Genomic DNA, 12,173 nt, shown 5'->3' on the forward strand with positions numbered 1-12,173 from the left:
AAGAAAATGTATACACATAGTAATTGACTCAAAATATATCTAAAAACGTATTGTATTTTAGTTATATGTAGTCGGAGTTAATCTCATCCGGCAACACCAAGACAAACAATGAAGTTATTCACCATTTGTTCTCTTTTCCCTTATAACTTTTTCAAAAGAGGAATTAGTCAACTACGTTTTAGCCCTTTTTTTTCTTTCTTTTTCTTTTTATTATTATTTTTTGGGGGGATTCTCAGAGTGTACTGTGACACCTGGAGTCTTTCTTTTTTTCTTAAGCCCATTGTTTAAAATATTATAATGGTCATTAGAATCTTTATTCTTTCACAATTGTCGCTAGGATTTTGATTGTCGACAAATATTCATATAATATTCTTGGTGGATAGTTATGAAAATTAAAAGGGTAGAATAAATACTAAACTAACTTTGTTTTTTGATTGAATCAAAATTTTCGGATATAGGTAACTTGCTTATGAGCAAGGAGGTCATGAGTTCAACTCCAATCCCAAACAATATTGTGGAGAAATTATTTGGTGGTTGGTAGTTTGGTGGCTTGGCTCGATTCGGTTGATGGCTCGGCAGTACGGTTAGCTTGGAAGAACAACTTAGCAATGCAACGACTTAGAGCAGGTCTCGACGACGTTTGATTCGAAGCAATTATTCGACGACGCATATGACTTGAAGCTTATACTAAACAGCTAAAAGTTTAGTGGGACCTAAAGTGCCTCTATATCTAGGGAGGGTTGGCCCTTTGTCCAACCCATATCCAACCTTCGGGCTCATCAATGGTAAAATAAAAATCTCGAATAATTCTTTTTTTTTCTTTCGGAGTTACTTTGATTGGATCTCATATCATTCATTTTTTTGAAGAAAACGTATACACCGAGTCAAAGTGCCCTGGCTATTAGTCACACATATATGCAGTCGTTGTTAGTCTCATCCGGCAACTAAGACAAACCATGAACCTATTCACCATTTGTTCTCTTTTTCCTTCCATATTTTTCAGAAGAAGAATTAGTCAACTATACTCTTGGTGGTGGAGGATGCCGCCGCTACGTTTTAGGCCTTTTTATGTTTCTAGGATTAGATTGTTGACAAATATTCATATAATATTCTTGGTAGATTGTTATTAAAATTAAAAGGGTAGAATAAATGACTAGAATAACTTCGTTTCTTGAAGTTAATGTGCAAAATATTATCACATATTTGCTTTCTTGTACTATGGTACAGTGTAACAGTATATATGGCTTTCAAACCGGCTGAAGCTAATTTAAATTATGTTAGATTAAATTGATGGAATGATATTTTTGAAAGAGTTCAATAATTTCGATAGTAATTAATATGTTTTTTTTTTAATATAGTGATGATTATAATATTTTATGAAAAGTTTTAATGGCAATTATGTAAAAAATTTGCCTGAGTATAATATTTTATTTTATTTTATTAAGACTTTTCCACTCCATTAAATATTTAAATCACATGAGGGTATTTTTGTCATTCAAAATTTGGAATAGATTTGTCTATCATTTTCCTAGGAAAGCGATAATACTTGGGCTTAAAGTTCCAGGCCCGGATAGTCGAGGTGAAGGCTTCTCGATATCAAGGCTATATTTCGAGCCATTCTGGGCTTCTTTGAGTCTCTCTCATTCGTCGTCTGTGGCATCTTCTTCTTCCTTCAGGTACGATACGAACGAACCCATCTCATTCTTGTGGAGTTGATTTAAAAGGGTTATCAATTCCTCTGTCAAAAAAATCGAATGGAGAATATAGGGTTTGCTTCCATGATCTTATGCGAACCCTTTGCCTAGAATCCTTCAATTGCGATCGGCTTGCTTTTATGTGTAGGCAAATACAAAAATTGATGAAGAAAAATAACTAACTTGGTAGGCAAAAAGGAAAGTTTTTGGGTGGGGGGGAGGAGGTGCACAGACTCGTTTTCCTATTCCGGAGTAATAATTGTCTTAGAGGAACCGATTTGTGAGGTGGGACAGAGAGGGAATGGGATTTTGGGAGGAGCAGGAAAGATATTCGATGAAATTTATGAATGGCTTTAGTTTGATCAAGGTCAATAGGAATAGCTTCGAAATTTAATGGTTGAGATTACTCAAGTTACTTATGAAACGAGTAAACATTGGTTATATGTTTTCTTGCTACGATGGACATTGATATACTATACACACAAAAGAAACATGTTTAGTTGAATTTCGTATACATGACGTCTGCTTGATCCTGTAGTTGGTATTCCCTTGCAGATGTCTGGCAGATAGTGGACGCACATGTCGGTGGTATCATTTTCTGGGGAAAATATCATCACGCCATTGTCAAAATGCTTGAGACCAGAGTTTCTATGCACATCTTACCTGCAAAGTGGTTCTCGTTATTGTAGCAGAAAGATCTATCCTCATGTTTGTTGTTGTCCTGTACGTGTGCTTTCAGTCAACAATTCCAGGTGTGATTAAATTTGATACCAGTTTCTTTAATTTTCAAGTTCTAGATCTTTTATGTCTACCTAGGTCAGTCTCAGTATCATTTATCATGCTTTAGTGTGTAGATTAATCTTGGAATCCGAATTTGTTGCAAATACTTTTAGATTTCTGGATTTTATCTGCTTCAATGGTTTATAATTATTGTCTATTTTCCTTAACTATTATTTTCTTATATTGTTTACTTTTGAACTGCTTAGATTTTTTTGCGGTTCGCATAGGCATTCCTTGTCCTCCCTTCTACTGCCTACAGTACTCAGCTAGACTTTTTGGGTTGCCTTCGTCATGAAACGAAACCCTGTTTTAACTTTTCCTTTAAATAATTTTTCGATATCATTAAGTATTGGAAGAAAATTTAGCCAACTTCATGGCATCCCAGTCAGTTGTTGGTTAGTTCTCAGCAGTTTGAGGGCACACAATGCTAGGCTGCGCCCAACAGATAGATCCCTTGTATGTTGATTGTAAGTCAGCAAAAATATATGGCCCTACTGTTTCACTAAACCATGACGAGATTCTAGATAACTTGTCAAGCTTCTGTCTAAAATTCATTTGGAGTTGCAAGCTTAATAATGTATATAATATTTCTCCATTGAGATGCAACAGTGTGAATGTAAGTCAATAGGCAGGAGTGTCTACCAGTCTGGTGTCCTAGATTATCAATAAACTTGCATAGCTGGTTGTACAATTTAAGGAAACAGCTTCACAGTAACGAAAGAAAGAATTTGCTGATCATACACTGAAAAATTCCATGTCTGTTTCCTGGAGCTGGCACTAGTCTACTTCCTAGGAGTTTGTTTTCAGCAATTTTGTTTTGTTCTTACAGTAGTTGCATATCTTCCAGGTTTTTTTAATGGTTATATATGAAACCTTATTACATAATGATTATCTAAACAGTAGTTCTAGTATGAATGATTTACTAGTCTTTTATTTAAATGCAGGCGGATGAGATCACTTGTGATAAGTATGGTGGATGGAAGTAAGTCAGACTCATCAGGAAGCAGGAAAAACAATGGGACTCGATTGATCAGAGCCATTAGATCTTTTCAAACCAAGTTAAAAAGCCGGATCAAGGAGTTGAGGAAAGGGTTATCAGTGAAGATTCTATTCTTTTTGGTTGGTTTTTACTGTGCGACAGCATTTGCCACTGTTATTGGGCAGACCGGTGATTGGGACATTCTTTCTGCTGGCCTTGCTGTTGTCATGGTTGAGGCGATTGGTGCGTTAATGTACAGGGCTTCTCTTCCGTTCCTTGACAGGATCAGGAACTTCATCATTGTTTTTAATTACTGGAAAGCTGGGCTTTCCCTTGGATTGTTCTTAGATGCATTTAAATATGAAATTGATTCAGTTCTTGAATCATGTAATCCCTTCAATACCGAAATCAATATATTCCCAGACTTCTGGTAAATTAGTTCTCTTTGATCGCAGGGGGAAATCATTCCTTCCATGTGCTAAAGATTTTAGCACCAAGTTAATGATAACTAATGCATCATTTTTATCCATGTAACTACATTGATGGACTACTTATGTGGCTCTTAATTAGCCACAAGATACAGTTTACTGTCTTATATTAAGTCTCTCTAACAGTGTAGCTACACCCTTTTCCTTGTCAGTTGCTTAATGGCTCTAGAATGAAGCTCATATGATGTAAAATAATGTTGGCATTCTCTGCTATTGTGATATATGGAACATAGCATTAATGGAATGATAGCTATTTAATCTAGATCCGAAACTAACGCAGATCATGGAACATGTTTAACTCGTTTGCTACTTATATTTTTCTTCATACTGTGAGAGAAGACACTGTAAAAACTTTATGCTAAAAATTTCCTGAAGAAATATTCAACACTTTTTCTCATGAATGCACCTTGGAATTAATCCGAGAAGGGAATCAAATCTTCTTGAAGAAGCTTAAATTTCTTCTTCTTCTTTCCACACGTGGGATTAAGTGTGGTGGATTGAAGCAAGATTAGTCTTTAATCTAACCCATGAAGAGTAGAATCAGTAGATAGATTACAAACTTTTGTTAACCCAAACGTTGAGCTATTCAATGCCAATATATTAACCTACAGATATAAATCTTTAGCCTTTTACGCCCAAAGGTTAGTTTCACAACCAGCTGTTCGTGATTGGATGTCAGGTTGGATTCAACTTCTCGATTATCTTAGTTGATCTCGGGTGCGATAATCCCACATTACTGATAGTTGACTGCTTCTCTTTTATCTCTAAACAATCCTAAGTAGCTACTAAGACTTTTCGTTTGACAAATGGAGAGCTTTCGTAAGATCAAAGTTTGTGAGAAAATGAGAGCAAGGAAATGAAATACTTCAATCTTTTTCATGACCAAAATAGTATATATTTCACAAACACATAGATTTGATATTTTCGTCAATATCTGGGTTATAGTCGGCCGGTCTCCGCAACCTAACAGCTTTGTTCCACAACCATCTTATCAATCCATGCAACATAGCTGTTGGTATATGGGAAGTCAACCCCAAGTCTGCTTGTCCTTCCATTACATATATCTTCACAAGAAATCGAAGCATATCTATCTATCTATCTATCTATCTATCTATCTATCTAGCATATCAACAGAAAGATGGGTTACATGGTAGGGAAGAAGTGTGTGGCGGCGGTGGTGTTGGTAATAATGGCGGCGAGCCGAAGCATGGCTCAGCCGCCACTGCCGACAGGTTGCATGGTTGAGCTGATGCCGTGTATGGTTAACATCACGGCGACGACGATGTTATGCTGTACACCGCTGAATGATGTGCTCAATAATCAACTCCCGTGCCTCTGCGCCGTCCTCAATGATCCCGCCGGCCAACTCGACCTCAAGACGGCCCTCGACCTCTTCGCCGGTTGTAATATCACCGGCGTCTCTTCAAACCTCTGCAGCGCCGGTAAAATACTCTTCTAGTTTCTTGTAGATGGATTCGTAAGATAGATTTTCTTTTTTAAGAAAAATAATTCTACGTACTTGCTTGTGTTGTTGATGATTAAGCTGAATATATATATATATATATATAGTGATTAACGTGTGTTTATTTTTTGGATTCGACGACTAATATCGATCTTACAGCTCCAGCTTCTTCTCCTAGCGACCTAACTCCAGGTATGGTGTTTAGTGAGAATTATTGTTTGATGCAAATTAATCAGGGAAATCTCTTTCCTTTGCACAAGCTTGATCTACTTTTTCTTTAGATAGGAAATGCACATGTTTCTGACTTTTTATTACTCTGATAGAAGAGTAGGACGTTCTTCTTTGCTAGAATATGGAGATAATGATAGTAAATATATATATTGAAGAATATGGCTACTCAAGTAACATTTCGTATAGGTTCCCTTTGGTCAACGCCTAAAGGATGTTGAAAATATTTCTAGCAAAATGGACAGCTAGGAAAATCCTAATTTGATGGGTCGATCAAGTGCATAATTTTTCTTTCTTTTCCTTGACCATTAGTTATCTTTGAGAGCTCTAGTGATCCTAGAATGTATTCTCCAATGCAAATTTGGATAAAGTTTAGCTTAGGCCAATTATCCAATCACATTAATTTATTACCTCATTTTTAGTTTCCTTTTAATTTCATTTTGCATGCTAACACATTCTTTTGTTTCAATAATTAATTTTTACAGATGGAGCTTCTTCTCCTCCTCCTCCTCCTACCAACACAAATTTAGGTATTAGTTTTTTTTTTTTTTTTGTTGACATTATCTTCTTAGAAAATTTATGATCATATAATATCGCGTTAAACATATATAAATCTTGTTATTTCTATCAGCATTTAACAATAGTATTCACATATGGTTCTCTATCTCGAAATGATACTTTATAATAATTAAGGGTCCATCTTAGAACTATACAAATTAAAGATGTTTATTAACTATATTTTTAGGCTATGAGAGTGTTTTTTTCATTATTTTGCAGCTCCTCCACCAAAGGATAAAAATACTGCACAGAAAACCACTTGGATTGGAGTATCCACCTTCTTCAGCTTGCTACTAATCTGATGGTCCATCCTGCCATAGAAATATACATGTCATCATGTTAGTACCAAATCATAATAATTATCTCATGAAATTAAGATTATGATGCTGGTATCATAGTTAATAATCGCCTTGTTTATTTATTTTTGATCTTTCAATGAGGAATGCTATTGCATTCTAGTATTATATCATATAATTGATATGCATTACTTTTTTCTGCAATTTTTATTTACTTTTCACTGAAAATTTTTAAAAATCATAATTGTCATTACATTCTTTAAAATATTAGGATTATCACTAAAATCTTTCAACGCTTTCAGAATTATCATTATAATTAGGTTTTAATAAAATATTCCTAACAAATTATTATTAAGGTTAACAAACATATATAGATGATTAAATTACCCTTTCTTTTTTAAGCTTGAAAATCTAAAATATTTATTTTTTATTTTTATTTTGCATAAAAGAAGATATTTTTCATCGTATTACAATAATTATATAATATTAGATAACTTTCAAACCATTTTAATAATTTATGTAAGCGCAAAATAGTTTTTTTTTTTTGAAATAGCACAATAATTTTAGGAGCAACTATAATATTCTAAAAAATTCCAGTGGCATTTACATAAGAATCCATACTTTTTTTCATAAATAACATTTCATATAGGCTGTTAATAGGTAACTCCTAAATAATGTCCAGAATATTCCTAACAAAATATAAGTCCTACAAATTAACATAACATGTAAAGTTTCTGGAGAATTGCCTTCTAACTCAAGAACTAATGAAGCTATCTTGAATGGTTGAAGATCAGATGACAATCTGGCCATTATTTATTATGTATACACACTCATAAAAATTTGTTGGTAATACACCATAAGTCAATATTTATGATAATTAAGGTGAGAAAATGAATCTATGTTCTAACCAAGCTAGCTTGTTCATTCACATTGCCCTTTGTTTTTCTTTTCCTCTTGAATTCTTTCCTTGTATGATATTAATTCAGCTAAGCTGCTAATGCGTTCTTTTCGTTTTGATTTCTAATACATTATAGATCCAGCTCTAGCTCCTCCTCCTATCAACCCAACTGCAGGTAAGAGTTGCTAAGTCGTCTAGCTTTAAATAGAGATTGAATTTTGTCCTATTTCATATATGGAATATAAGGAATCAAATATATTTTTTTCCCTTATTCCCCTTGAGTTGACACAACAGCGTATTTAATTACTTAAATAGTCTTCTCCTAGATGCAATATATCTAAATTAAATATATCTAATCTATGTATCCCCCCACTTGATTAATCTTGTAGAAGCTACTTAAGAATACCGTAATTCATGAACCTTCATATCTAAATTGTTAGAAGAGTTCAAAGTCCAAATTTTAGTAAGTTTTAGAATGTCAAGTTTAAAAATACAAATTGAAGCTTAAGTTTTCTTGATCACCATTTGGAACTAATTATAAAATCTTCTTTTCATGATACCGCAGCTCCTCTCCCTAAGGTCAACACTGCATACAAAAATTATTGCATTGGATTGCCAGGCTTGTTCAGTTTCTCAGTTTCTTTTCATTCTTGTGGTGTTTCATGGCATAGATATAGACAGGAAGGATTAGTTTGTTTTGTTTAGGGATTTTTGTGATGTTCAATCTTCAGATACAATTACGCCATGTATTTGTTCTTTAATAATGAGGAATATTAGTACACTGTGTAATGTATTTGAGATGTGATATATTCTCATATTTGAGATAAACTATTTCAATTCGGTGATGTAGCAAAATCCATGGACTGTCTTGGTCGCGGCACATGTAATTAAGAAAGTTAAAATTGGAGATTAATTGAGTGACCATTGGTGGTCAGTTAGGATGTGTGTTGGATAACTAAAAAGTGGAGTTCATTCGAGTGTCTCATTTCAATAAAATTATTATTATTACTTAAGCTTTAAGCCAAGATAGTTATTATAATGCTAATCTTGACAATCATTCTAGTATTGGATTAGGATTACGATAACAATGGTACATTGAGATGCATGTCATTTAATTTGATTAAAATTAAGCAAATAACCTTACTTACCAGCTGCGGCTTCCACAGGCTGTGATTGGAATTTGGACGTTAGGCTGGATTAATTCAACTTCTCTTTTGCTGTAATTAATCTATTTGTTGCGATGAAGACACGTTACTAAGATCTGATCAATTCCCTTCTATCTCTAAAATAATCCTAATTATAAAATTAATCTTGGTCTTCTCCATTTTATTAAGGGTTCATCATCCAGACTTCCTAAACTATAAATCTACATATTTTAACATGACTTTTTAAGTCTAATATCTCGCATGATAAGACAGTATTAATAAAAAAATATATCAAATAATTACTTTATCATTAGCTTTGCTATCTTTCTTTTCTCCAAATGAGGTTTAAACGGGTCTCTAGAGGTTTTAAATTAAATGCTCAAAATTTCACATAGGTAAACGAGGTCAAAATATAGCAAAGAATAAATAAGAGTTATATTAAACCAAAAAAAAATAGACAATAGTACCGAGATTTTAAAATGTAATTATTCTATTGTTATTGATCCACGACTATCTCATCAATCCATTTCACTGACCTTGTACGGTTGTACTCTCTGCAAGATGTTGGATTTAATCAACCCTTATTCTCCCCCAGACTTCTTTCCTTGCGAAACGATTGCTCAGCAAAGCCATGTAGTCGTCTTTTTTATCATTATTATTTAAAGCAATGGCAGCTATCAGCGGGAAGCTCACTCACGTTATGAACTCCTTGCTTGTTATATATATATATATATATATATAGCTCACAAGTTAAACATCTCTATCATCGTCCTCATAAAAAGAGATAGAGAAGCAGAGAGAGATCGCGAGAGAGAGAGAGAGAGAGAGAGAGAGAGAGAGACAGCATGAGAGGGAATCCAAAACCTTTTTTTATTACAAATATTGCTGAATAGCTCAAAAACTGCTCTCTTTAGATGGAAAAAGAGAGCTCAAAATGGGGACTTATAGAGTAGAATCAATTTACATCATTAATTATTACATAATAGGCAAGAGAAATATACGACAATGATTATTTCAAAGGAACGTCGAAGCTTTTCTGACAACACTACTGCAGTACAACGTTAGGATGCATCGTCTCGTGATAGGTTTTATAGATTCAAATCATGTCGTATTCTCTAATAATTGGCTCAGGTATTCAACTATGTATCAGAAAAGTTAGTTTTTTATTTATTTTCTAAGATATGACTAATCTACAAACTCATAACTCATGCTGTATATATTAAAGAAACAAGATATGGTTAGCTTTTGTGAGAATAGTACACTAGTATGAATATGGTCCTATATTTTGATATGATAATTTTATCACAAGGACCATCTTAAAAATGAAGGATGTTTCTTAATGAACTATTTCAAGATTTTACTTCTATCTATGTGGACAATATTTCCTCTGATTTAATTTTGTCAGATATGTGCTTAGATATATGATGTATTTTTGCTTTTTTTAAGTAGTACTATGACTTTTCTTACAAAAAAATAAAATGAGAGCAATATCTGAGTTTAATGCATCTCAACACACACACACATACACATACACATATACTATAATATAAAACATTCCTCGTTAAAGATCAAATAGATAAAAAAGACAATAACGAACTTCTATACCAGCATCATAACTCCAATTTCATGAAATAATTATTCTGATTTAGTACTAACATGATGGCATGTATACTTCAATTGCATGATGGACCATCAGATTAAAAGCAAGCAGAAGAAGGTGGACACTCCAATCCAAGTGGTTTTGTGTGCAGTATTTTTATCCTTCGGTGGAGGAGCTGCAGAATAATGACAAAGGAAAATTCTCAAGCCTCAAAAGATAGTTAATCAACATCTTCAATTTTAAATAGTTTATTATGGACATTAATTATTATAAAATATAATTTCCATGTATATATATATAATCTTATTTGATAGTATATGTTAAATGCCAAATTATATGATTGCAATTTTTTTAAGAAAACAATTAATACCTAAATTTGGATCAACAGTAGTAGTAGGAGGAGGAGGAGGAGCTCCATCTGTAAACATTGATCATTGAAACAAGAGAATGTTATGCAAAGCAAAAGGAAAGTAAAAATGAGGTAACAAATTAGTTAGTGAGCTCGAATAATTAACCTAAGCTAAACTGTATCCAAATTTGCAATGGAGAGTACGCACTAGGATCATTAAGCCATTCAGTAGAGTTCTCAAAGATATATAATCAAAGGCCAAGTCAATCCATTTTTCTAGAAAATGGGTCACAATTGGTTTAAACTTTATATATTGTTCTAGTGATGAATCTATTAAATAGCAACCCCAATGTTTTATGAAGAGACTTGCTTCTTAAGAAAGGAAATGATTTATGGACTAAGATATTTCTCTCGGTAACCTTGAAATATTTCTAGAATAGCATATTATGTTACAAAGAATGTTGTGATATAACTATCATAAACCACAGTTAAAAGTTTTTCCCACTTTAAGCACAACACTCAAAAGTTACTCTCTCTCTCTCTCTCTCTCTCTAGAACAATAAAAGTGCAACACATCATTCATTTTAGCTAACAAAAACTAGATCATCTCTCATTTCTTCCATATTATTAATCTAGCAACGACTAAATTAGAAACATATGCATTTCCCTATCGAAAGAAGAGTTATATCCACCTCAGAACAAATCAATTATATAATCATCATCAAGCTTACGAAACGTAAAAAAGTTTCCCAGATTAATTTGGATCTAACATTTTTCAATACATACCATACCTGGAGTTGGGGCATTCGATCGCCGAAACCAGAGAAGAAACACGCGCTAATTAATTTAAATTCTCATCATCAAGCCGAAAAAAAAATATATAGAATCTATCAATATATCCATCTACAAGAAATTAGAGTTTGTTACTGGCGGCGCAGAGGTCCGAGGAGACGCCGGTGATGTTGCAAGCGGTGAAGAGCTCGAGGGCCGTCTTGAGGGCGAGTACGCCGGCGGGATCATTGAGGCCGGCGCAGAGGCACGAGAGTTGATTCTTGAGCACATCATTCAGCGCTGTGCAGCATAACGCCGACGGCGCCGTGATGTTTAAGGAAAGTATGCATGGCGTCAGCTCAGCGATGCAATCTATAGGCAGTGGCGGCTGAGCCATGCTTCCACCCGCCGCCATTATTATAACCACTACCGCCGCCGCCACACACTTCCTGCCTGCCGTGGAATCCATCTCTCTCTTTCTCTAGCTATTTCTTTCTCTTTCAAAGAAAAAGATGGATAAATAGATAGGTAATATATAAGTATTGGATTCATGATATGATCAGCAGAGCCGGCTCTTGGCCACCCAGGGACCCAGTTGGAAGGAACCAGATAAATATAAAGAAAAACATGAATCACGTAACTAAATCAAGAAACAGATAAATATAAGCGTGCAATTGGAAGGGCCCACCTGAGACTCTCCGGTTTCCGGCCGGCAGCATCGTCGCGGTCGGCGTAGGATTTGTTTTCATCCTCTCCAGTAGTATTAACATACTGTTTTATGTCCATGTATCCTGTTGCTGTTATGTATATTTATTACTTAGCCACTTTGTGATCACTTACATCCAACATGCAATGGATCTATCTATAATTCTATGTCGTTGGTGCTGAGAACAAACCAACAACTGACTGAGATGCCAAAGAAGTT

At 34.2% G+C, this 12,173-nt stretch overlaps 3 protein-coding genes across 4 annotated transcripts; 2 read left to right on the plus strand and 1 right to left on the minus strand.

Annotated features, from left to right (window-relative positions):
• Positions 1 to 1,565: 1,565 nt before the first annotated feature.
• On the plus strand, positions 1,566 to 4,006 carry LOC140765459 (uncharacterized). The gene is made up of 3 exons (XM_073104569.1): positions 1,566 to 1,676; positions 2,250 to 2,446; positions 3,419 to 4,006. The coding sequence occupies exons 2-3, from the start codon at positions 2,274 to 2,276 to the stop codon at positions 3,885 to 3,887; spliced, it is 642 nt and encodes a 213-aa protein (XP_072960670.1). The 5' UTR covers positions 1,566 to 1,676; positions 2,250 to 2,273; the 3' UTR covers positions 3,888 to 4,006.
• A 1,133-nt stretch (positions 4,007 to 5,139) lies between these two features.
• On the plus strand, positions 5,140 to 8,065 carry LOC140766116 (non-specific lipid transfer protein GPI-anchored 7-like). Its single transcript, XM_073105552.1, has 5 exons — positions 5,140 to 5,383; positions 6,117 to 6,161; positions 6,409 to 6,527; positions 7,520 to 7,558; positions 7,949 to 8,065. The coding sequence occupies exons 1-3, from the start codon at positions 5,149 to 5,151 to the stop codon at positions 6,489 to 6,491; spliced, it is 363 nt and encodes a 120-aa protein (XP_072961653.1). The 5' UTR covers positions 5,140 to 5,148; the 3' UTR covers positions 6,492 to 6,527; positions 7,520 to 7,558; positions 7,949 to 8,065.
• Positions 8,066 to 10,100: 2,035 nt separating this feature from the next.
• LOC140765802 (non-specific lipid transfer protein GPI-anchored 15-like) lies at positions 10,101 to 11,649 on the minus strand. Of its 2 annotated transcripts, XM_073105037.1 has the most exons (4): positions 11,405 to 11,649; positions 11,264 to 11,314; positions 10,499 to 10,546; positions 10,101 to 10,303 (listed from the first exon to the last, which is right to left on the minus strand). In XM_073105037.1, the coding sequence occupies exons 1-4, from the start codon at positions 11,643 to 11,645 to the stop codon at positions 10,221 to 10,223; spliced, it is 423 nt and encodes a 140-aa protein (XP_072961138.1). In that variant the 5' UTR covers positions 11,646 to 11,649; the 3' UTR covers positions 10,101 to 10,220. The 2 variants fall into 2 exon arrangements, with proteins under 2 accessions (XP_072961138.1, XP_072961139.1); XM_073105038.1 differs by lacking the exon at positions 11,264 to 11,314.
• Between the last annotated feature and the right edge of the window lie 524 nt (positions 11,650 to 12,173).

This window comes from Typha angustifolia, chromosome 8, assembly GCF_048772165.1.
Source record: "Typha angustifolia cultivar Huaian chromosome 8, ASM4877216v1, whole genome shotgun sequence".
Lineage (NCBI taxonomy): Eukaryota > Viridiplantae > Streptophyta > Magnoliopsida > Poales > Typhaceae > Typha > Typha angustifolia.

Bases quoted from the DNA above. Each gene is read 5' to 3' on its own strand.
- LOC140765802 (XM_073105037.1), bottom strand. From the start codon at position 11,645: ATGGCTCAGCCGCCACTGCCTATAGATTGCATCGCTGAGCTGACGCCA. The intron at 11,315-11,404 runs GTAACAAACTCT...TAAATTAATTAG, and splicing joins CTCGGACCTCTGCGCCGCCA to CGCGTGTTTCTTCTCTGGTT. The intron at 10,304-10,498 runs GTATTAATTGTT...ATTATTCTGCAG, and splicing joins TACTGTTGATCCAAATTTAG to CTCCTCCACCGAAGGATAAA.
- LOC140766116 (XM_073105552.1), top strand. From the start codon at position 5,149: ATGGCTCAGCCGCCACTGCCGACAGGTTGCATGGTTGAGCTGATGCCG. The intron at 5,384-6,116 runs GTAAAATACTCT...TAATTTTTACAG, and splicing joins TTCAAACCTCTGCAGCGCCG to ATGGAGCTTCTTCTCCTCCT. The intron at 6,162-6,408 runs GTATTAGTTTTT...ATTATTTTGCAG, and splicing joins TCCTACCAACACAAATTTAG to CTCCTCCACCAAAGGATAAA.
- LOC140765459 (XM_073104569.1), top strand. From the start codon at position 2,274: ATGTCGGTGGTATCATTTTCTGGGGAAAATATCATCACGCCATTGTCA. The intron at 2,447-3,418 runs GTGTGATTAAAT...ATTTAAATGCAG, and splicing joins CTTTCAGTCAACAATTCCAG to GCGGATGAGATCACTTGTGA.